At 42.5% G+C, this 25,111-nt stretch overlaps 1 protein-coding gene across 4 annotated transcripts in view; it reads left to right on the top strand.

Annotated features, from left to right (window-relative positions):
- The window catches only part of TTC7A (tetratricopeptide repeat domain 7A), a 172,238-nt gene that overhangs the window by 96,777 nt on the left and 50,350 nt on the right, over positions 1–25,111 (top strand). For all 4 annotated transcript variants that reach the window (XM_040611419.1, XM_040611418.1, XM_040611417.1 and 1 more), the window contains 3 exons: positions 12,761–12,877; positions 16,874–16,971; positions 23,441–23,575. In XM_040611419.1, the coding sequence (XP_040467353.1) occupies positions 12,761–12,877; positions 16,874–16,971; positions 23,441–23,575 (350 nt within the window). The remainder of the gene's footprint in view (positions 1–12,760; positions 12,878–16,873; positions 16,972–23,440; positions 23,576–25,111) is intronic.

Below are 25,111 nucleotides of genomic sequence, written 5' to 3'. Positions count from 1 at the left end.
AGGAAAAACTGGTACATGCTGCTAACTTATCAGAAGGCAGAGATTATAAATACACACTTCTGATTTATCCTAGTGTGCTCTGATCTCTTACTCTGCAGAGAGCTCTGTACTGAATTAAAAGAGTAAATATGGGGATTTCATTGTGTTCTGTCAGCAGGAGCGAGTGTGAAGGAGTTCTATCCAGCCTCTTTCTGTCCCCCTTCTTGGCTGAGAGATAGAGATGCAGTTAGACCTCAGGCACCTTACAGCTCTGCTGCAGGGCTGCTCTGCCAGTTGCCTCTGGCAGCCCCGCAGAAGCCAGGCATTTCTGCATGGGGTGTCTCTCCGCAAAGGAGAAGGGAAAGTATAAAGCTTTTCCCTGTGAAAGGCTGGGGCTTGCTATTCATCATCATTTCTATTGATTTCTTTTTTTTAGTTGCTGGATCATTATGGAAGAACTCAACACGGTTTGAGGGTTTTTTTGGTGGTTTGTTTTTTTTGGTGGCGGTGGGTTTTTTTGGTTGAGTCACTGGGAATGTTTCAAGCATCTCTTTTTTTGATTTGCAGGCTAGAATTCTGCAAATGAGTAGTTTATTTGAAGGGATAAAGTAGGAAGTCAGCTGGTACAAGCTGATCAAACTGCACTGACCCTGCACTTTAGTTCTGTGTTAATCTGACGTGCTCATTTTTAAGGGGTTGAGGACAGCCTGCCTGAGCCTTTCTGACATGAAGCTCCACTGCCAGATCCCCAGCTAGTTGAAAAAGACAAAAATGCATTCATTTCAGCTGAACGGAGCTGATTCCCTTTAGCTGACTGTCTAGCCCTGAATGTTTAGTTCCTTTTACCTGTTTCATTGCAGCTATTTGCTGTAAATTTTGGAACAGAGTTCAATTTATAAAGCGCTGTGGCATTAAAAATATGTAAAGGTCAGTGGCTGCTAACTGCTGGACTCTTTCTCAAAAGAAAAAAAAAAAGCCTTCAGGTAATCTGTGGGTGAAGACCCCAAAAGTAAATCCAAATCTACTAATCTACAAATCCAAATCTACTACTAATCCTATCACCTGCAGTGTACTGTATATAAATGAGACCTGTTTTTCAACAGTCAAGCATGTTTTATTCTATCCAGCATTTAAATAGTATTTGTAGTTTTACACTGAGGTGTGCTGTCAGGCTATTATTGAAAGAAGGCAAAATACTGCCATTTTTGCATGTTTACAATGTAATAATTATGCATGTTTCCCCAAAGGATTTTCTTTAATCACACATGCAATGCTTGGGATCTGTAATATTGTCATCTTTTCTCAGCACATCTGGAAGATCCGTCACATTGGGGTGTAATAGATATTGCAGAAAAATAATCCATTAATCTGATTTTAAGCTCAATCTGTCATGGATTCTTTCTTTTTTTTTTTTTTTTTTTAATGTGCATATATTTTTTACCTTTCTCTTGAGGCTTTTAGTTTTTGTTGGCAGTTGTAATTGAAATCTGTTAGGTATTTCTGACAGGTTGAGAGACTGCTGATTTTTCTTTGTTACTCATAAGCAGTGACTCAGCTTATTTGAACAGTGTAAGGTGCACCTGCTGGAGTCATACATGCAACAGTGAAGTTAAGAGTTTCCAGCAAGGCTAAGAAATGAAGCTTCATATTTAAAATACAGCCTGCAAGATCCTCAACTTTATTAGTGTTCAGCTGAACTGGGCACAGCTTTCTGCTGGGAAAACCTTGTGCTGAAGTAGTAGTCAAGGATGCAAGCTGTGGAACTGGGTTCTGTACGTAGGCAGTATCCTTGCGTTGATGATGTGTATAACTGAGACATTCTTAGGAAGAAAATCTAAAGAATTATTTTATATTTAGTTGCATTTGTGCTGAGAAAACAAAAAATATTTAGGTTAAACTGAAAGGCTTGAGTGGCTGCACATGTACCTTAACTCAGAGAAGAATGTATCTACATATATTGAAGAAGCAGAATTTATTAAAAAATACAGTCAGGTGGACTGTGCTTCCAGTGTTTATTTAAGTCAAGTCATGGTGACCATTTTCAATATGACTGGAAGCATACATAGCTATTCACTATTATATCCTGAGTTTGATTTTTGTCTCAGAGTAACGCTTAAGGAGAGCTGTCACTGTTTTAGTTCAGCCGGCTGGGCTGAGATCTGTGGGGGGAACCCACACTGTGTGGGAGGGTAACAACATCACAACACGACAAAAAAGGCCGTCGTTGCCACAGCCAGTCTGCAGGATCGCAGACCTGACAGGGATTAAGGGCTGCAAGTCCTGACCCTGCAGTTAGCTTTGTACAGGTTGAAAAGGAGCTGTAAAGGAACTCAATAAGGAAATGTTGTGCATCTCCAAAATCACTGTCTGTGGTGAAAAAGCAATCCAGCACAACCATGAACACAATTCCGTCTGTCTGATTTTTGTGAGGCAGTGTGCTGCATTGAGCCAAATGGTAAGCACAGGTTTTGTTAGGTCAGTCGTGCCAGTGAGGGATTGAGCAAAACTGCAGTAGCATGATCTTCAGCACATCTGTCTGTTGAAGTACAGACCCGGGTCTGTGTGCTGACTGCTAGCTCTGCGTTAAAGGTCACGCTCCTGTGTCTTCCTGCTGCTGTTACTGCGCTAACTGTGTTCAGCTGGCACTGGTGCTAACATAGACTGCAATTACATCATGGTTTTGCTTTGCAGGCTTAGACAAATATGATTCCTGCTGGTAGCAAAATACCCGTTTCTTTCTCTAGGATTTTCTTTGGTGAAGCCAGCAGTTTTCTGTCTACTTACGACACCACAGGTTTGGTCGAGATTATGTGCGGGTTTTTTCTGAAATGAAGGAGCTTTTGTCTGTCTTCTGTCACTTCTTTCACTGCTTAAGAATGCCTTTGCCCATCATTTTTCAGGCTGGCATAGAAATCTGCTCCTCCATATCTTACTAAACAAGCGCATCTTACAAAAAGCACTGCCTCTGAACTGTTGTAAGTATATGGTGGTTTTCAACCAGAAAATAGGTTGAAACATGCCCCCACGTGCTGCAGGACCAGCATCCTGTAGTGAAATTCAGCAGTGTTTGGCAGGTTGATTTCTATCTTTTTCACCTCCGCTGAGACATACAGACAGTGAGTGCTAAATACCGGCAGACTCTGGCCCTTCCTGTGTTACTCACATTTATGCTTTGTCCTCCGCAAAGTTAAGGTATTAGGAGAGACTGTCATAATCCTTCTCATAAAGAGCTGGATCTACTATGGTTCTTAAGCACATGCTTAGTTTTAGGGAGAGGAATAATTGACTTCTTGTTGACTTCAGCGGGACTACTCATATGCTTAAAGATGAAGACCTTTTGTAAGTGCTTTGCTGGAGTAGTGCCACAATGGCATAAATTGTATTGTCCCAAAATAAATTGATAGAAACAGTGAGGTCTGTTTAACAGCATTGCGTAATACATTTCAAAACCAAAAAGCCTATTGTTTTTAGAACAAAGCCAAATTTTGTGTGGTTCTAATTTACTAATACAGTGAGGGGGTGCTGCAGTTTCAGACTGTTGGCTCCAAGTATCAGTAACACACAAGATTTCATAAATGTGTCAAGTTGGGTAGAAATGTTTTATTAATCCTATGGGGGGTTCTGCTATACTGTATTTCATTGCATAATTTATACAACCATAATAGGAGTATGCTATTGCTTTTTATTACCTTGACACTAGGTTAATTAGGAGGTATTACACTCTATTTTAAATATGTGAATCGGGATTCTGACACACCTTGCCAGAAAGAGTGTTCTTGGTGGCAGACTGAGGTGACTTTGGGAGGTTGATGTCAAATGTTACTGTATTAGCCAGAGTCCTGGTATCCTTTCCTCTAAAAGCTGCCTAAACTGCACTGGGGAGAAGCTTTTCTGAAAAATATTAACAGTACAGAAGTGTAAGTGAAGCATCCAGTTCTGAAGCATCCAGTTCTGCAGTCTTTGGGGATAGGAAGTATTGGCAGCATATTAAGTACTTCAGCTTAGTCCTGTTAATGCTCTTTTCTTGTCTGGCAGGATCTCAGCTCAGCAATTAGAGACCCTAGGCCTGGTTTCCTTTTCCATTTCTGTAAATCAAGAGTCATTCCAGTGGTTGTGACAGCATGATAGTTCTCAGCTCTGCCCTTCCAAATGAATTCCTATTTAATCAGGGTTGGCTGGACTTACCTGGGGGCACATCTGATGAAATTCTGAAGAATCAGGCCCAACAAAATGAGAAAATGTTTTAAAAGTGATGTCAGTTACAGAGGAACTCAACCTGCTTTCCTTCCTGTCCACAAATAACTCTGAAGTTGAGAGCACCAGTATTAAGAGATTAAATGTAAAGGATACGGGGAAGGCGATGATGAAGAGCTTAGTTCTCCGAATGCTTTGCAAAGGTCACTCCTGTTATCTGCTCTGCAGTTAGAAGAACTGAAGCACAGGGACCTGAAGTGACTTGACCAAGACTGGCTAAGAAGCCATGCAAAAGTGAGCACCATGGCTCTCCCGTGTCCCTAGCTCAAGCCACAGTATCGTCCACACTGCCACCACGGGTGAAAACAGTGGACCACAATTTCCAGTACATGTCTGAGATGGCACTGACACTTGCACATTGCCATGTATGTGTCCATTTCCACCCACAAAGGAGATACTGCACCACGGTCACCTGAATTTAAGTGCCAGGGCTCAGATCTGCTGGAGAAGCTATGCGCTGAACTCCTAGTAAATTCATGACTGAAATTAAATAGGAGGTAGGACCTCTAAGCTCCTGGCCTTGGATGCTTGAGACCTGGCCCCAGTTTTCAAATGTGCTCGTGCAGTGTACAGTGCAATGGGGAGTACTCTGTGTAGTTGGAGTCTGTCAGAGGGGAAAAAAATATCACAAAACGTGGGGCGAGACTTGCAAATTAAACCTCAGTTTACCATCTTCTGAAGTGTTACAAGGGAAAGTCTAACACACTGTCCTTACAGAGGGAAATTACATATAAAAAAGTTGATGTAAACACTCTGCATAGCAACTCTAGAACCTTTTTCTTCAGGTTTTGCTGTGAAACTTACGACAATTATTTTTGTCTTTATTCAGGTGAGATAGGGACTGAAATACCTAAGATTTTTGATGGTGCAAAATAATTTTATTGCCAGTTCCTCATCAGGGTGAGAGGAAAACAAAAACTTTTCAGGTGTATCACCACCCAGAGAGAACGGTTATCAGGTCTGCTAACAATTTGCTTCATTCCTACATCCTTAACAAAAACCAAAATACCACAAGTCTGGGATTCAAAATGAATGATCTAACTAAAAGAAAAGGAGACAATAATTCTGGTCGCCCCTTTTTTTTTGTGTGCCACCTTTTCTTGGGTGCGACTAGATACGGCTTGATTCTGAAGAAAGTTGAAGACAAGGAAGACTTTCAGTGCCCCCCTGCCCCAGCAGACCAGCATGCTTTTTCTTTCAGCAGACTATCTATCGGTTGTTGTTTTTCCTTCAGGTGACAACCTGCCTGGGTTTAGCGGATAAAGGGGGTTTCTTGCAAGATCGCCTTCTGATGTAAGTGGCAGTTTCTGGATGGGCCGCATCCATATTGCCTCACATTTGCCCTCTGTATCACAAATGAATCTGATGGACCCGAATGCTGAAATAGGAGTGTGAGGTTGCTGCACTGGCTGCAGACATGTTGGTCTTGGGGCATGACATTTGGGTCCATGCAGAGATACACAACTTAGTCTGTTGGCAGGACCTTCGCCTGACTGACAGGAGGCCCTTTTGCCATCAGGTGTAAGGTGCAGCTTGCAGGAGGAGGCAATCCAAGGAAAAACACCCAGAGCCTGAGCCGTGCCAGTAGCTGCTCCTGTGTTTTTGCTGTGCAGTCTCGGACAGGTTGGGCTGCAGTCTTAGCTTTTGGGATCCCTTCTGTTTCTCTCCTACTCTATGAGCAAGAGCCGCTTTCTGGGTGCCTTGTGTGTGAGGCTAAGGGTAGCAAATTGTCTTTATCACGTAAACTTCTAAATAGCCTAGAATCCACCTCTCTAGAAGCTGTTCCCACCCTGTGCTGTGCTGTTGCAGTCATAGTTGATGGAGCAACGTTAGCTGAATTGCTGTCATCATGCAAGACTGGGGCTCTGAACAGGACATTCTTCTAAAGGACAGTTCTTTGGACATGCTACCAGGCCTCTTGTTTTTATTTTTCATTTGTATTGGGCAGGGGGGTGTGTGTGTAAATGGGCAGGGAGCCATAAAAAAAGAGGATTGTATGTCTGTAAAAGTATATGATCAATTTATTTTTGTAGGGGAAGTGATAGATAACATGGCACAGCATGGAGTTATAAAAGGAGGTTGCAGTCAGCGTTGCTGGCATTAATTTAAGTAGAGAATGTGCCCTTAAATGTCAGGAGACTGCAAGAAGCACCGAGTTATTTGAGAAGACAGCAACTTTGATCTTGATTTTATCAACAAAAATGCAGGCAATTAACCACAGCTTTCTAATTTTGCCAGTGTTTTTTCTTATTGATAATGTGACTAGGGCTTTAGCAGTTGCTCTAGGAAGGTTAATGAAACCATAATGGTTATGGTGAAAGAGTATACATTAGCTAATTGGCTTGTACAGGTGACTCACCACTGAAGCTAAACTCAGCAACTGATAAACTGAGCAGCTAATTTGCTGTGAAGATACTACAGCTGCAGATACGCTGTCCTCATACTGGCAGATGAAACAAGACCAGACAATCTGGGTTATGAAAAGAACACAGGCTGCAATCATGTTTCTGCTGTATCAAAATGTAACGAGTGGCCATTCTTGATCAAACTAAGGGCTTCTCTGGTTCAGCAGCGCATCTGGTGAATGCACAGGGAGAAGCATGTAGAAACACAGCAGCAGGGTGATCCTACCCCTCATATATCATCCCCGATTCTGTCAGCTGAGTGGTTCAGAGGCTTTTGGAGCTAGAGGTTCTGTTAGGTTGTGTTTAATGCCCCTGATAGGCCTGTCATCCGTGAATTTATCTAATCCCTTTTTGAACCTATTTATGTGTCTGCTTCAGAACATCCTGTAGCAGTTTTGGACTTTACTTTTGTGTTGTATGAAAAAGCACTTCATTTGGCATTTCAAATCCACTGTTTGATTGCTTTATTGGATATTCCTTACTTCTTTCATTGAAACAACACAGACCATTTTGATTTCCTGATCTTCTTCATGCTATTAATGATTTTATACATCTGCTATCTCTTCTCTCAGCCTCTTTTTCAGGCGAAGTCTGTTTACTACCTCCATATATGAAAAACATCCCGGAACTTTGATCATTCTCCTTATCTCCTCCATCCTGTTTCCTGCTCTGTTAGATCAGCCTATGTCCTGTATCCACCTGTATCCTGCTTTTGCATCTGTTACCTTAAAGGGGAGGAAACTAATTCAAGAGTTCAGTGATCAAAGTTTTGGGGTTTTAATCCTTGGCTCCCAGTTCCTCAAAGACTATCCTCAGGCTGTCTACCCATCCAGGTTGTGGCATCCCCCTGTTTTTCGTTGGAGCTGGTGTGGAACATTTATCTGGGTTTTGAAGAGGTGGGAGGGTCAGCTGGTCTCTGCTGTCCAGTGCCACTTGGATGCTGCTCCAGCACCCCATCAATCAGTCATTGGATAAAGTGCATTTGCTGTCCTCGGCGCTGTGACTAGGATTCTGGTTTCTCTCTCCAGGCAAATGTCTGTAAACACACACAAACAAACAGGCACATGCATCCTGTCATTTAATGAAACAAAGTACACATATTAGTTGCAGAAGTTCAGTATCCTCATGCTAATGTACACAATTGTCTCTGTGAATTGGGACATATTACTGCTGCTTTTGGTGTTTTGTTAGGTTTCCTTTTGTATTCAAAATCCAAAATAACCCAGCAGCTGTGTGTGTGGGTAGGCAAATCTGGGTAAATAATGAAAGACTTTGGGGAATGATGGCCCTGATCTGGTAAAGCTCGAAGATATGCAGATCTCTGAGCAGCTGCTGACAAGCTCTGAAAAACTGGAGGGGTTGTAAGGAGCCAGTTAATGGCAAAACATATAACTAAATGACTACGTAATACTCATTATTCCTAATTTGGTCTCTCAATCTTGAAAGGAATGGAATGTGTTATTGTTTGTTATAGTACTAGCATTATTTATTGCTTGTCAGATGATAAGGCACAGAGATCCCATTGTGATGCTGTATAAATGTGTAGTTAAAGGGCTACATTTGATACTAAAAGCTCCATTTTAAAGCAACTTTTTAAAGTCCCAATAATTAACTGATTAATAAATGCTTATGTAGTCCTAGAGCATCCATAAAGTAGTCAATAGGCTATTACTAAACGTAGCGACTTACAACTTCTTCCAGAGATGTGCTCATAAGCATTTATAGTATACCATATGCGTACATGAAGCCGTCTGATAATAAGTATTAACTATTAAACCTAAGGAATTGGATTGTCAATGATAGGAAAGAGCTGCCTTTTTTCATGATGGGTAATATTAAAGAACTTACATGGCTAAATGCTCAGCCTTTAAGATTAGAAGGCACTCAGGAGGGCTGGGTAGGTGTTTTTGGCCAGGCCTTGAGACGTGGTGAGTATCAGCAGCTCAAATCAGTCTTCATGAAAACAAATATTGAACACCTTCTGAAACCAACCGAAGTAGCTTGCTTGCTACTGAAAATTTGCATAGGCCTTCCAGTATTCCAATCCTTACTTTGTCAATGCATGGCACATAAAACTGATATTTGTCATTTATACTACTGGAATTTTGATACCTGGGAAAACTAATTTTGAATTTTCAGAGCTTCATATCTCATCAAAGTCAACTGTATGCAGACTTTTATTTTCCAGAGTTAAAGTTACTGTGATAGATACGTAAATTTGCTTGTAAAGGGACGGTACATCAGGGAATAGAAGCCTTTTGCATACTGTTCACATGCATGGTAAAAGAAGACGTCTTCTGAGCAGGAGCTTAGACTCTGGTGTCAAGAGTGAGCAGTGGTTATATTCCATTGTTACTGTCCTTGAAATTATACAAATTACAGGAATGGCTTGTGGATTTTTCACTCTCTCTTTCTGTGCCTATGTAGTAGCAGTTTGTATGTTTGCTTTAGCCCAAATCTGTTTTCATTTTCAGAGGCTAACAGAATTACCAACGACTGTATTAATAAACTTGGGGCTATTTTTATATGTTGAATCTCTTTAGGAGCTTGCTCTGCTTAATACCGCAAGCATCATACAAAAGTACAGTAAAATGATATTAAGAAAATATAATAAGGTGAGATCTGTGCATACATAATTTTTGTTTATGCCCGAGAGTTGTGCACAGACACTGATATGACACAGTACTCATTGATTTATTTGTAGGAAGAGTGCTGTCTCGGTAATAAAATGATAAGCTGAAGATAAGTGATACTACATCACTTCAGTGGTTTTCCTGTATTTTTATTTGTCTGGTTTTGCTGTTAAAAAACTTACTAGAAGCTGAGAAATACAAATAATGTATAGCACGGCCTAATGTTCTGTTTGTATTTCCATCTTCTAATTATCATGTTTAATTGCATTGTTTACTACTGCTGTCAGTATGGTTTGATTCCTTTTGCCCCTTACATTCTTCCTATTTGCCTTTCAGTTTGCTTCACTATATTATTACATGATAACGTGAGCAGTACTATTCCAAAGGTGAATTACCACAACAGCTAACAGTGCATGGTATCTCTGGGATCTGGTAGTGTTGCACTGCAGAGACAGTTGTTGGATTTGCATGTGGGGTTTTTTTAACCTTTGTGTGCTGTATGACTAGTGATAATGTTGTGCTGAGCCTTTGTTATGTTTGTGCGAGAGATTTGCTTTTTTCCTGTTTCACTAGTTGTTATCTCTCTCCTGAGACGGAACATTGAGTCTTCATCCGAAGTTGAATGTAAGCAGTAAACAGCAGAGTGATGGAGAGAAGAACTTGATGTGTTTGTCTTTTTAATGTTTAAATATACTGTGTAGTGATTGTAATTGCCTGCTGATAACTAAGCTGTCTGTATGCCTACTAATGTGAAAGGGAGAAGGAACCCTTACTATAACCCTTATGTGTATAATAGATTCTTCTTTCCTATATTTTTGTATTTCATTAATATTGGAGTGGTACCTTGTAGCGTTCAAAAGCATGGAGTTATTCAGGGATATAACAGACTGTTCTCGAGGGTTCAGGCTCTTTGACCACCACTCCTCTGCTGCAAGGAGGATTGTACAGTGCTTTTGCTGGTCTTTGATTTTTAAAGTTTATAGTGGTTTAAAAAAATACTCTGTATGCTTACAATAGCATAGATTGTTCAATGTGCTTGTTTCTTGGATGAGTAGAATATTTTTAGTAGAGCAATTGCCAGAATGAAGGTGGCGATGCAGTCTCACCCCTCTGCAGAGCGCAGTCCGAGGAAGCTCTCTCATAAGCCTTGCATCAAAGCCATAGCTTCTGTTTGTGGATTACCGTTCCTTTCCAGATGTTGTCCTTTCTTGCTGAAAGGCTTTAAAGACTACAGAATTTACTGGGCACACAATGTAGTTGCTGCATAGATTCTTTTCTTTGATAGTTATATGTCTGCATTTACTTACACATCTCCATTTGACTGGTTTCAGCTTTCAACAAATGCTTGGATTTTCTGATACCTTTTCTTTTAGATCAAAGACTCACAATCATATACTTCGTGTGGGTGCTTGCAGTCTTGGGCAAAATAATTTCTTCCCTGCTTCTTAGTTAAACCAAATAAACTGAACTTCTTAAGCCTGTGATAAAAGACATTTTTCTGTAGCCCTCAGATCACCTGCATAATCTTTCTCTGAACCTCATCCCATTTTTAGGTGTCTTCTGGAGTTAAAGAGCAGGAACTAGAAACAGGATTGTAGTAAGAGTCTTACTGATGCTGTGGGCAGGAATAACCGCATCTTCCAGCTCCTACTTGATTGTGCTTCTGTATATGGATGCTAGACCTCTTAACTGGATTGTTGTTCAGGAACTTCACATTCATGAAGCTCTCTTTTATAACACCATTGCACTCCGGGGTATAACCTCCCATCTCTCTAGTGTTATATCTGTTCCTTGCTCGTAGGCGTTTGATTTTATATTCTTTCGCATTAAAACAAGCTTTGTTCCTGTGAGCCCAGTCAAGTAAGGGATACAGAGCAGCATGCATCACCGGCCAGTTCCCATTGCTAACCAGTCCTTTGAATTCAGTTTCGTTTCTATTAAGAGTGTGTTGACTGTGATATTCTTTGTCCCAGCAGAATTTTTGATTAGTCCATGGATCTAGCCAAAAATAACTACCTGAATCATCATAAGGGCACTCCCTTTCAGTTAGGGGGTCAGCATCTCTGAAAGCAGGGAATGTTTTTATTAGTATTTGTTTTGCTCAGATGAGTAACAAGAAAATCAAAGGTAAACATACAGTAGGGATATAAAATAGTAAAGGAAAAGACAAATTCCCTTGATTATAAAACTTGATCTTTCTTTCCTAGCCTAAGTTTGTACCTGGGGAGTTTAGTTGAATGCTTGTCCTGTGAGGTCAAGCTGTAGCAGCAGCCATGAGCAGACTTCCCTATAGCAGTTGATAGAGCACGCACACCCATACAACCCTCCACCCAGAAACCCACTAATGTTTGTTAGTTCAGAATGGGACTGCCGTTTTAGTGCATTTTGGTAGATATGCACCACAGAGTCAGCTGCAGATTTCTTATTACTGCAAATGAAAGATCTCTTATTCAGCTGCAAAGTTTTCTCTAACATCATCTATGCAGTTGCCTTTGTCTCTTTCTGAAGTTGTTTGAATTCCCCAGGAGCCTGCAAATCACATTCACAAAGCAGCTTTTAGGATTTTTAGCATTCAACTGTTAAGGTTGTGTGCATGTGTGTATGTGCTATACAGTGGATTAATCACTAGCCATATTGAGCCAATTCAAAATGTGTAGATCTTGGACTTCATGAAAGCATCAAAGCAGATAAGTAAATTTACATTAGTAAATAAGAAATAAATTAAATCATCTTAGCAGTTAAAAAAAAAAAAAAACCAAAAGTGGGTGTTGTGAAGGATGGTGTTAAAAGCTACGCTAGCAACAAAAGGTAGGTTGTGTCATTGCCAAATCTGTCTTCTAACCTCTGCTTGACCTAATACTGCTGAATTCCAGCGTGCTATGCAAGTACATATTCGTATTCTCTAGGTATAAGAATAGTAGCAGCAGTTACGCTACCTAGAACAAGAATGTACAGGGGCTATCAGCTGCCTTGCCTGGGAGCACGAGATGGTTGCCAGCTGGGGTTAAGAAAAAGCAATTCCTTCCTGTGAGGCATTACATAATTATCTGCATATATTAAGTGTGTTGGGGGTTTTGTCTGAAATTTATTATATAAGCCAGTGCTATAAGAAGATGCCAGACTAAGAAAACAGTCTGGCATATGTATTATGGCAATTCCTTTTTATTCTGTTCTTAATGCTGTCCAAAATAAAATGAGAGTGACTCTGTTTCACCTTGTTAGCTTTGCAGTGCATTGCTTTTAACACTGTCCTGCCAGCTTTGTGACGCAAATTTGACTGCAGCTGAGGAATATTGTTAATCCTCTCATCTCCTTGTGAGGAATCAAAGTTGAGCCATATGAAATGTTTTGTGCTACAGTGTTTTCTTTTATTGCTGCACATACAAAGCAAGTAAAAATGCTGGGTGCCAGGATCTCGCTAGAATGGTACTGATTCTCCACATTTATGAGATGTCAATAAAATAGAAGTTGTTCTTTTTCATCTTGCAGCTTACTCTTCACCAAAGTAAAACTGGAATGGATACACAAAGGACCTGAAGAGGCTCTGGTGACATGCAGACATATGTTGCAGATGTGGCAGATGGTATTTAATGCTTTACAGCACAGGTAGGCTTTTTCTGTTGTGTTAACAAGTTCAGATTTCATAATGAAGGTGTAGTCATCTTCTTTAATTGTCTAGATACTTAAGTTATTTTGCAAAAACAGTGATAAACAGTACTGTTTAAAAAGACACGTAAGTAATATTTCAAGCTGTGATTAAAAAAAATGGCAAGATTTTAATAGCCATGACTTAAAAAAAAGGCCACAAAACAACAAAAAACCCCCAACAAAACAAACCAAAACCTCAAGATTTTTAGGATTGAAGAAGCGGGTTGAACCAAAAGGTTCTGATCTGAATGTCTAAACACCTCTATCCATATTCAGATATCCAGAACGGAGGGTAGATTTATGATTTTTTCCCTAATATTGCTGAGCATCCACCAGCTATTGTTCACAGTCTGCAGTAGTTGGCACCACCCAGGAATGTGTGGGGGGTGACACAGTCCTGAACTGAGTAAGCCAAGGAAAGGCACACAGCCAACACTATCATATGCTGTGGTTGCATGCTGGTTGCACAGCCTGGTGCTAACTGGGCAAGGAAAGGAGTGGAGGATGTAGCATCTTTCTCCCTTCCTTTGTCCTAGTAAATCTGCATTTAAGCAGTGCTAGGTTCCCTCTTCATTCCTTCCCTCTCATCTGCTTTGCCTCCAAAAAGAAAAGTGTAGAAAGTGTAGAAGTTTCCAGGTTGGGTTTTCTGTCTTCCCACACCCTTTGGATATTGTCCTAGTCATGATACCACTGTACAATTGTCTTGGGAATGTTATCCCAAGCCTATATTTATCTCTAACCTGTAATGTCCATAGAGGTTGTGTTTGATGGGAAGGACAGCATGCTTGGTGGCAACAGTCATGACAGGAGACTGATGAAGCTTGTATTGCTCCCCAATCTCTGTACGCATTTACATAAGCTTTATAAACACCAGAAGTATATGTACAGAATGATGCATGTCTATATACAAGTCGTCCTTGAGGGATTATTAGTAATTCCTTGTTGGTTTAGCTAATGAGCAGCAGACCAAACACAAAAATCAAGATATTTACATAGCAGCAGAGAAATGGTCTCTTACAGGCTGGAATCATTGATTTCCTTAGGCCTTAGGCTTTTTAGCTAAGAATTCAATCGTGTACCTCTCACATGAATAATCTTTATACCCATGAGTAGTCCTCATGAAGCTGATCAAATCCACACTGAACAATATAACTAAGATTTACTCTTGCGGGGGAGGGGGGCTGTAAGCCTGCGACTGAAGAGAGTACATTGGAAAACACATAAATAAATAGTTCAGCCATTTGGACTGCATTTGGATCCCAAGCTGTGCTTTGGCTGTTATACTTAAAAACCCGAGATGCAATAGCTTTTAGAGGCTTTTGATAAGCTTTAGCCATAGAAGCCTAAACAAAACAAATTGCTTTGCTTTTGCTTTTAGGAACTCCAGTGTGTATTTCACTGCTATTCCCAGTGGGACTGTTTGGCTTTCTCAAAAAAAAAAAAGTTGTAGAGCATTTTCTATTGTGAAGTATTGTCTGAAAGGTAATAAGAACGAACTTGGTACCTGCAGTTTTAGACTGGATTCAATGACCTAGGAAGCCCCTTTGTATTAAGCAAGTTGCAGCAGTATGAGCTAACAAATATGTAAAATATTCCGGGTTGGGCTTGCAAAGGAACTTGGAGGGAATTCTTATCACTGAGACTTGGGCGCAGGCATTTTTAGGGCCTCTTGGAAAAGAGAAGCCTGTATTTACATAAAGTTGAGAGCTGTTGCACCCAATACTCTTTACTAGTTCAATCAGCAGTTAAATCACCTGTTTATTGCACTTTAATTACATTTGGCTGCTTTTGTGTGGCCCACATTTCCTGGCTTTGCAAACTTACTATGACTTTGCTAGGTTTAAGAGTCTTTCAGGGCCCAGCACGTTCTCCCCAGGCAGCTATTGATGTGCCACGCTGAAGTCCCCTCTTGTCTTCTCTCTGATAAACTGGTGCCTCTGCAGCCTTTTACAACCAAGTGTTCCCTTCAGCAGTTTTTCTCACCATCTTATCCACTGTCTCAACTACCTCTTTAAAAACATGGGCAGCGGAGTGGCAACGTGTCCCACTGTCAGCCTTTCCAGTGCTGTATGCGGAAGGCAAATCATCTGGCTACTGTCCCTTCTGTGGTGCATGGAAAAGCTTTCTTGGCTGAAGGCCTCGTACTGCAGCTTTGAAGGAGTAGTTAGTTTTCAGCCCTTCTCCAGGGTGACGGATAAAGCCATTGGGAGTGGCTGTTTTGCACAATGCACTCGATTTTTCGGCTGGGATTTTTCAGTCTCTTTTCCCAGTTAAAAGGCCATGCTGTTGACTGCACTGAGGTGCGTTCTGTTAACTGAAGGCATCTGATCAAGCTTTCTCCGAATGCTGCTTTCCTGCAGTCAGTTTTTGCTGTGGTCAGCCTTATGCCATCCACCCATCTACTCACCCCTCCTTTGTGTAAGAGTATAGCGTGTAAACCAGTGTGAATAGTGCCTTGGTGGTGATGGCTGCCGCACCAAAGCAGCGCTCGCCTCATGGGCGTAGTATTTTGAAGTGCAGCTGCCACGTTCCTGTGTACGCAACACACCAGTAAGACAGAAATGCCCCTACGGTTCCACCAGCAGCCCCCAGCCAGGGCATCTACACTTGGGTTAATCCTGGCTGGATTAGGCTGGGGCACAGGACAGAATTTAATTTTCCCCTGTATCTGTCACCACACGATAGTCTCAAATGGGGGGTATCATTGTGGAAACCAGTATGGAAGATGGGGAGACCCAGTCAAGGCTGGAGATTTATGCAAACACTCAAATGTCCGAGAATTCAGAGTCCATTAATAGAAACAGTAATGTGTGATCCCAAAACCCAAGTAAAAGGTTAATTAGCTACTGTAAATGTGATTACCACCATGATGAAGAACACTAAGTGCCTTTCAGTCCTAGATTGTTAGCAGGGAAGGACAAGACTTGTTTTATCTTTCACTGTTGTTTTCTGTGATAACAGAACAATCATGTTTAAAACAAATAGCAGTCCCAAGCTAATTCTTTTGCTAGATAAATGCCAATTCGAGGGAATCCTGTGCAATCCCTACCACAGGACTGATGAGACTGGAAGATGGGGCATCCACAGCGATCATGATTCTGTCACAGCTTGTTTCCTGGGAGGAACGTTCTCCAGAGGCTGAGCTGCAGGCTTGGAAATGTACCAGAGAAAGTAACCAGGCAGTCACTTCTCCTTTTGATATTTTGTCCCTTACTGGGTGATGAGAGGAGATATCACTATCTAATCCTGGGGGGATGGGGTCATGATGTCATCATGTCACCATGGGGTGACAGGAAGGCTCAGAAGATCTGCATTAAGTGATTATTTTGTTGTTGTTGTTGGGCACATGATTTTGGGTGGGGTTTTTTTGAGTTTCCCTTTCCTGTGAGGACAGAAGTGTAGTAGAAGAGCAGACCGGATAGTCCTTCTTTCATAAAGTGGTGCTGTGTGGTAGCTTTTATCTTCCTCCTCTGTTTCCACAGAACAAAGGTGGAACAGGAGAAAATAATCCCTTTGAAATGAAAAGTTAGCACTTGGGTGGAAGGTGGTAATTGGTCTGTTTCAAAAGGATCCGCACAACAGAGCTGTGAACAAATCCTTCTGCAGGCAAGACCAAGGGATGGTGGTTCTTCCTGGGCTTGGGGCTGCTGGTTGGCTTCCTCTGGTCTGGCTTCTAGCTGCCAACATGTTCCTTGTCCAGTGGTTTGCAACAGCCAAATAAACTGATACTGGCATGTGCCCTGCAACCCTTGCTGTGCGCTGTCTCTCTGAGCTGCCTGTCCGTTGGCAGTGTGGGGGTGTAGAACAGCACGTTCAAGAAGCTGCCAGCCTGCGACAGTTAAAGCTTGAGTTTTCAGTTCTAGTGGTAGCTAGACGAAACTATTGCCTGCTTCGAGGGGAACATTGTCTCTCTGCTGAAAGATGGCCAGGTAACACAGTTTTGTTTCTTTACAGTGGCTCTGAGAAAGGAAGTAGTGTGACCGAAACACCAGTGATCAAAAAGCATAATGGACTGCATCTCACACTCCCAGATGCTCATGATACCGATTCTGGTGAGGAAACAAGATCTGTGCTTTCCCATCCTAAATGTATGCTTTTGTGAGAGAGAACTTTTATTTTCTTCAGCAAAGGGGGCTGGGGTGCAGCAGTAGGGCTGCGTGCATGCTTGTGTACGTTGCTGGGCTGGTGGTCAAAGAGATCCATATCTGTTTCCAGGGCCATCTCTGCTGCAGAACGTGTCACCGTGGTTTGTCTGTACCTTGGCTTCTACATGCCTAAAACAAAGAATTCCTGCTTTCTTTTACAAAGCTTTCTGAGATGAGCATGAAAGGTGTAATGAGCTCCCATGTAATGCTTCTGCAAGAACTGTATAATTCAGTCTTCCCTGCCCCCCTCTTCTCCCTGCTGCCCCACCCCACCCCCACCCCCATTTTAATCCTATTTAGATGTCCTGATCAAGCCAGCTATTATTGTGGGTTTGGAAAGCTGAGCGAGAGTGTGAATTCCTATTAGAGGATGATTTGCTTTGGGATTTGTACATAAACCTTGTGATGCTTTATTACATGGTAAATACGAGTTCACAGTAACAGATATAATCAGATGGAAATAACTGAGACATCAAAGCTGATCTTGGCAGGAGGGGGAAAGGAAGCTTTCAGAGTGTGCTGCTGACTTGTGATTTTTATCAGAAGTCTCGTGATACTTGGTGCTTCCTTTAAAACTCGAGCTCTCAGAATCAGATGATTATGTGAGAAACTTGCGTTTTAACCTGTAGGGTTTTATCAGAGAAGCAACTTTCTACCATTCTGGATGTAGAAGAAAAAAAAAAAGAAGAAAAAAAAGAAAAAAAAAGGCCTCACAGACTCAAAAATTGGACAAGAAGAATATAAAAGCTTAATTAAAAAAAAAAAAACAGCACACAACACTAACAAGTCTCATGCTTTGGGGCTAGGGAATTAGGTTTGTCTATCTGAGTCTTAATCATGAACACTTGGAACTTGTAAAACTGAATTGACATGCTCAGCGTATACGGCTGAGATGGAGGACAAGTTCTTACATGTCAAGTACATAACTTGTATTATGTGTGTTTAACCTGCATTTACACCCACCAATAGTTAAAAAGTATTGCAAGGTTAGATCTTGAGCATACAAACATTCAAATGTCAAAACATTATTCAGCCTTTCTGCTCTTTTGTTTGTAGTGTTAAACCCTTAAGGTTTATATTTAGGACATTGTAATCTTACTGATTATATACGCACATATTTATGCAATTTTTAATCTGTTTATTTCTCTTTTGTTACCCTTTGGTGAGATGAGTCTCTATTTTGTATAGGTCCTTTTTCTCATTGTTTATGTGGAGTGTTCCATAGTCTTTGGCTTAATTAAAGAGAACAGGCCAAATTCAGCACAGATAGATGAAGAGGATATACTAAATATGTGCTGTTTGGCATATTAAAAATTAATCTGGAAAAGGGAGTGGATATGATGTGAAAGCTTCCTGGTGATGCAGAATCATTGAGGATAGTCATCACTTGTACATAAATGTGAAGATTTGTGAAATATATCCTATCATCCCTGATGCTGGGCAGTGAATTGGACTTTCAGTTTCAGTGAATATATGAAAATGGTTTGGTAGTTTGCAGAGTCCATCAGCCACTAGGCATTACTAGGAAAGCAATGAAAACCCAAAAATATTATTTTCCACAGTACTTTTGTTATCAGTCCAATTCCCACTGTGCTGCTGAAATAGCAAGTGGCTTATGGTGCCTAGACTGTGAGGCTGTGCTTGGACTGATCCCTGCCCCTTCAGCTCTAGCTGGTGCTTAGTGGCATGTAAAAGGCATTCTGGATGTGGATTCCATGCTTTTCTGGAGATTCATTGCCTTGCTTTGTAGTTGTCTGGGGAAAAGAGCGTGGTGAGGTTTGGGCTACATCCACTTCACAGCATGGTTTGAGATTTTGAGACCAAATCGTCACCAGGAGCCTGTAATGTTTTGATGTGCTGCTGTGCCACCCTTCTAAGACCTCACTCCTGCCTGCTGCTCTGCTGCAGACCTGCAGCACTTCTTCCAGAGTCACAGCAAAGCTCAGGCATGTTTGGTTTCTATGTAGTGCCCTCCTCAAAAAGCACCTGGGTTGGGTCCCTGTTCCAGCCTGCCCTTAGCCCCGTTCTAGCAGCCAGCATGCAGCGGAGGAGCTGTAGTTCAGCATAAAATGTTGTTATGCCATGGTACTGCCTGCCAGAAAGAGCAAATTAATGCAAAGTACAAGCTGTAAACAAGCCTTTCACGCACATGAAGTGATTTGTACTGAATGCAGGTTGGGTTTAGCCAAGAAATGTATTCCTCCTCCACTTCGAGAATCTAGGTTTCCATGCTAACATGGTTGTACCCACAATGGATGTAAGGATGGGGCTCGTACATCTGCATTAGTGCAGGATTGGCACTGGCTGATTTCACCAGAGCTGGCTGCTTTGCAGGCTCTAGGTGCTGCTGTTTTCCATCTGCAGAAAGGAGGCAGCTGGGTCTATGGTCCCAGCTGGGAGCCTTTGAAGACAGCAGGCGGTGAGATTGGAGAGTGTACAGCTCTAGCCCCTCTCTCCCTTGTGCCTCCCCAGAGCTGTGGCTGGCTGCTTTGAAGGAGGGAGGAGATCTGATTTTTTTTTTTTTTCCACCATTCTGGAACAGGCTCTGGTTTCCATCATGAAATCCCCTGGGAGTGTGCAGCAGTATCGCTGTAACGCACAGGCGCTCTGTGATCTCTGGGCTCATCACTGAAGGGGGGATTACTGCAGCCACGTTTGACACTGGCTTCTGCCTCAGTTAGACCACAATGAGATTATTTGCTGTGCCAGAATTCTAGGTTTGCTGCCAGGAAGATTTAATTCCTCTTTATTTTCATCATCTTCTTCTAACTGAAGCAGTGTTCCTAACTAAATTCACCGGTATCAGTCAGCTGCCTTGCTGTTTCATTCTTTTTCTGATTTAGTCTTATCTTATAATGCTCTTGCCTGAAGTGATTTAGGCTGAGGAATTCTGTGTTTCTTATAAGCCTAGTAAATCTACTGAGGTACATTTCTATTTTGATAGCAGTTTTTTCATAGATGCAAAATATTGAACTTGGTCTTTCTTAGTCTTATAACAATGCTAGAAGAGCACTTTAAAATTATTTAGATATATTTTATATAGCTTATACACAGAGCTCATCACGACAAAATCAGTTTTGTTATTTTTATGATTTCTTTCCAAAATGTGCGGAGAGCTTTATTGTAAAATGTGAAGTTTATATTCTGTCTAGTGGAGCTGTTAAAAAGAGAAAGAGACCTCACTAAAATAACAAATTGCTGTGATATCTTCTTATGCCAACATTTGCATGTATTTTGAGGCATGACATTAAAGTTCTGCGAGACAGGTTTTGTTGTTGTTGTTAGGATATAAAGATCTACATTTATTTAGGAAGAGATATTTTATAATGAGACATTCAGAGACCTTTTTTTAATGTTGTTTGAAGTTTTTCTGGCTGCCCCCACTGCCCTGAGGTCAGAGCGATACTGGTAGGATACATGCCTACCTCCTCTCTTGGGAGGCGGCGTGTGTTAGAGGTGTATTCTTTTCTGGCTCCAGTAGCCTTCAGCCCACCCCCAGGGTCACCGTATTGCTTGCCTGAGGTTCAGAGCTGTGGCTGAGCTCCTTTCAGTCCAGAAGGGCAGGGCTGGCAAAGGCCATCTCTTACAAAGTTTATTTGAGCAGACAAGCTTTAAGCAGCATTCCTGTGAGCGATCCAGCAGAGATGGGTAAGAACAGCGGTAGCAGATATGCAGGTATGGGTTGGGATGGAGAGAGTCTTTTCACCTGGCATGTGTGTGTCTAGAACAAGGAGACCATATCTGTGTCTGAGGCCAAGCAGGGATGGGAAGGGATCGGATGGTCCCTGCCTAGTGTGGTTTGCTTCCTTGTAGGCTGGAACGGAGAAGAAAATAAACATCAAAGGACTGGAATGCCAAAGGCTGTTAAATGCAAAGAGCCTCCGCTGTAAATTGCTAAATAACGTGGGTTCCCTTTTTATTGCTGTGCAGATTGAAGCCCACAGCACTGGGCAAGATCAGTCTATGATCGTAGGCTTTCCCCTCTTGGCAACTACTCGGCTGATGAAGAAAAGGAGAGGAGCAGCTAAGTCATGTTCCTTTGAGTACAAGTAGCTCATAGTGATATTCTCCTAAAGCCTGCTTCGTGAGGGAAGGATGCTTTAGTAGATCCTAAGTGGCTCTTCAGCCTCACAATGCATGTGAACCTCTCCAAAATGCCCAAAGATGCCTCACAGTGACATAGTCTCCTTGGATTGACTTGCAAGGAAAAGAGGATTTCCCTGAGCTCTGTCAGGATGCGAGTAAACCAGCAGCCCATGTGCCCACCTAATAGCATCAGACCAGCCATACGCAGGGGCACTTGCAAGAAACTCAGCCCCAGAAAGCCTCTCTGAAGGAGGGCTGCCTCGGCAGGGGGATGTAATGCTGAAAGTTGCTTTCAAAGCATGCTGCCGTGATCAGCAGTGCTAATGTAAGTATCTGGTTAGGCTGGCTGCAAAATCCCAAAAGCCCCTGTATTTTTTTTGCAAGTTTGCCAACCTAGAAGGCAAGGGGTCTGCCCTGACTTCACGGCACTCCTGGGAACATCGCTGGCTGTTCCTGTGGCCATTTCCTTGTTGCCTCTGTGCTGTGGAGGAGCTGCCCGTGTTTTGCGTGGCCGGGGGTCAGTGCCTGGTGGCTTTCCCTTTGTTAGACAGCCCTTGTCTGAGTTGAATTCCTGGGAGTTCTGGTGACATTGCACCCAGGTGGAGGTGGGGACAGTGGAGAGCGAGTGCACGGGGACCGGCTGAAGATGGATCTGGTAAATCAACTGTTAAATATAATAAATTCTCCGCGCAAAGCAGAATGGCTTTTACTGTAGCATTAAAGCCGTAATTGCTACGTTACTGCACTGTCATCTCTTGGAACACGAGATCAGGAATGTCTTTGAAAATACGCAGGAATTTAAGAAATGCATCTAGGAAGAGCACATTTGCATTTTCCGAGGGAGCCGTGGGAGGCCCCTGCCATGCAGGGCTGTTTTGAAGTTCTCCTGCTCAAAATGAATGGCATTAGTTAGCGGTGAGGTAATGGGACAAATACCTCCCGCGGGCGGCAGCTTGCGGCTCCCCCAGGGCCGGGGGCGGCGGGAGCGGCAGGTGCCTCTGGGGGCGGGAGCGGCCCTTCAGCCGGGGCTGCCGCTGCCCGCCCTGCCCGAGCTGCCCGCCCTGCCCGCCCTGCCCGCGCTGCCCGCCCTGGCGCTGCCCCCGCTGCCCACCCTGCCCGCGCTGCCCGCCCTGCCCAGCCTGCTGCTGGCCGCCTGCTGCGGGGAGGAGGGGGGCGTGCAGCTCGGCCAGCTCAGCAGGCTCCAGTGCTGGCGCGCTGGGACAGACCACTCGGTGCGTGTGCCCTGCGGCAGGTTGTGTGCCCTTGTGGCCCTTGCCATGCCCAGAGCCCTCCCGGCTCCTCAGGGTACCTGTGCCTGGGCTCTGCCGCTCCCTCAGTGCGGGAAAGCGGGATTTTAGCTCCGGGATCTTGCGGTCTGTGAGGCCGGCCTGTAAGGATAGGTTGAAGAGTAATGCTTCACGGTGGCTCTCCACAGAAAGAGCTTGGCAACCTTAACATCGCATTACACCTGTGTGCATTCCAATACTTATTTCTCAAAGCTTGACAAATCATACTCCAGAATCTCATCTTACAGCTTCTTGTTTGCTACCGCCCTCTTGGTACCCCTCTGGCAGCCAGGCTCCCCAGTGTCATCTCACCTGCTGTACTGGCAAACGTGGTCCTGCCCGTGCATCCTTCTGGGGAGTAGTGTCAATGGGATGTTTTGTCCCCAAGATACGGGCGCCAAATACTTTATTCTTGCATAAATGTTACGGCACACGCTAAAGGTTAATGTAGTCGAAGCACTGAGCGCGCTGCTCCCCAAGGTTAAATGAAAAACCACGCTGCCTCCGAACCAGCAGAACAGTATTGATGTCACTTGAGATGTGTGTGCTGTGTGAACGGTGCCAAGCTGCTCTGTAACGCTGTATTAAGATTTTACATTAGTGGGCCGCATTTTGTAATCATGTGGTGACAGCATGCTTATAAAACGGGTTACTAGCAAGTATTTGTGGGAAATACTTGATGGTAGAGTTCTGCTTTCCAAATGAGCAGAATACGGTTGCTTCCTTGAGGAATGCTAAGCAGACCTTTATAACTATATATTAATGTCTGTCTCTTAATTCACTTGTTTGAGCTGCAGCCCTTGGGTAATTTGGTGGGGTTTTTTTAGTAAGTTAACCTTTTATAAAACATGGTTCTGCAGTTGGTCACGCCAGAATTCAGTGGCGTTCCTATTACATAAAACAGATGCAGTGAGTGGAGAATCAGACCTGCTTCCTGAATGAGTCAAAGAAATATCCCAAAGTAGTATAGAATGTGTTATTGATTTTGTTTATTTGGTCCATAGGATCACAGCGAGCCTCCTCCCTTGCTGCATCAAGACTGGAACAGGCCATGTCTGAAATAACTATGCAGAGCAGCGCAATGAAGCAAGGACCTATGCATCTGTGGACAGCTCTTGAACAAATTTGGCTTCAAGCTGGTAAGTCCTGGACCACCTAGAGTTCCTCTTTCCCTCCAGTGGTGAATGAGATGACGTAAGTGTTAATGGAGTAGTTGAAATCAGCACCTGAAAATCACCTTATTCCAGCAGAAAAATCAGCCTCTCTATCCCAGCCATTTTTTGAATTACCACTTACTTGATTCAATATAACAAAGAAAATACTGGAGTAGTGTGATTTTTCAGCTCACCTCTGTTTTTCCATAACATACAGAATACTTCAGTCATCATTAAAATATGCTTTTAAAAGAAGAGGGTAGGTAGTTCCTCATTAACAAATATTAGTTGTTAGGGACAGTTCTTTTCATTCTTCTTTCCCTGTGTGCTTCCCTGTAATAAGACTGGGTCAACCATGCATTAAATGTTATTTAGACTGAGAACTTTCCAATCTTTGCTGAGGTTTAAGTGAAAATTATTAAAAAGAGCAAGTCCTCCACTCATTTTATCCTTGACTGTTTAAATCTCCCAAGGACTTGTAGGCAGCAGCATGTCAGTTTGAGACACTCCTGTAGAGATGTTACAGCAGAGCACATAAAGGGGAAGGAGAACAGTGAGAAGGAACTCTACCCAGAGGCGATCTCCAAACTCGTTAAAGGGTTTTATGTAGAACACTTGGTGAGAAACAGTTGCCCAGCACATTCTGCCATTTGCATTCCAGCATTTCAGGACTGATAGAAAGAGTTCTGACCCTGCAGTTTTGCTCCTAAGAAATACAGCTTTTCTTCCACGCCTGGGCACGCAGTTGTGCACCTGAAATTACATTTGAGCGCTGTGGTTGCTTCTTAGATGTCTCTGCAGCTGTTGGCAATGAAAAAAAAATGCAGAGCCCACTGGAACCTTGCTGATAATTTGCTATTCTGTATGCAGAAGAACTTTTCAAATTCTCATTTAGCTAATCTGTACAATTGACAATTCTCACATAAAACCTGGAAGTCTCACCTTTCTTCTCAGCAAAGATTTTTATAGCTGGTTTTGTGGGCCATTTCCTACCAATTATATGTGACATTCCTTTTGTTACAATTTGACTAACTATTAAAGTACAAAAGATTTTTTCTTATGGAATGCATCATCCTTTAAGTGAACATGTGTGATTAACTTAATGGCTTGTGTGTATGTGGATTTCAGTGATGTGCTGTGGGCTTCAAAATCACTAGCAAGGTTTTGCTTTATTCAGTTAATGCTCCTGATTTAAGGCTGCAGAGGAGGCTGCTGGGGAGCAAAAAGACCTGGAGTTTATTGTAATAGAAAGTCAAGGTGTCTGTTGTCCATCATCCTGCAGATAGCTCTAGGCAGTTTACATTTTTGCTGCTGTGTGAAAAGACAAAAGCAATAAAGACCTGGTGCTTGCTTGACCTAGCTGTGAATGGCTATGATTACTTTTTAGTGTAAATCGAGTGCCTTTCTCAAAGGTGTTAATTCTTTTAAATAGAATTTATTTTTATAAGCTGCAACTTTTCTTTCCTATTTAATTATTTTTAAAATCTTTGTTTTGTTTCATGTTTACTTTTAACTGGACTT

This window comes from Falco naumanni, chromosome 12 (genome assembly GCF_017639655.2).
Source record: "Falco naumanni isolate bFalNau1 chromosome 12, bFalNau1.pat, whole genome shotgun sequence".
NCBI classification, from domain to species: Eukaryota; Metazoa; Chordata; class Aves; order Falconiformes; family Falconidae; genus Falco; species Falco naumanni.
The sequence above is the reverse complement of the archived record's forward strand: the minus strand, read 5'-3'. Positions and strand labels throughout refer to the sequence as shown.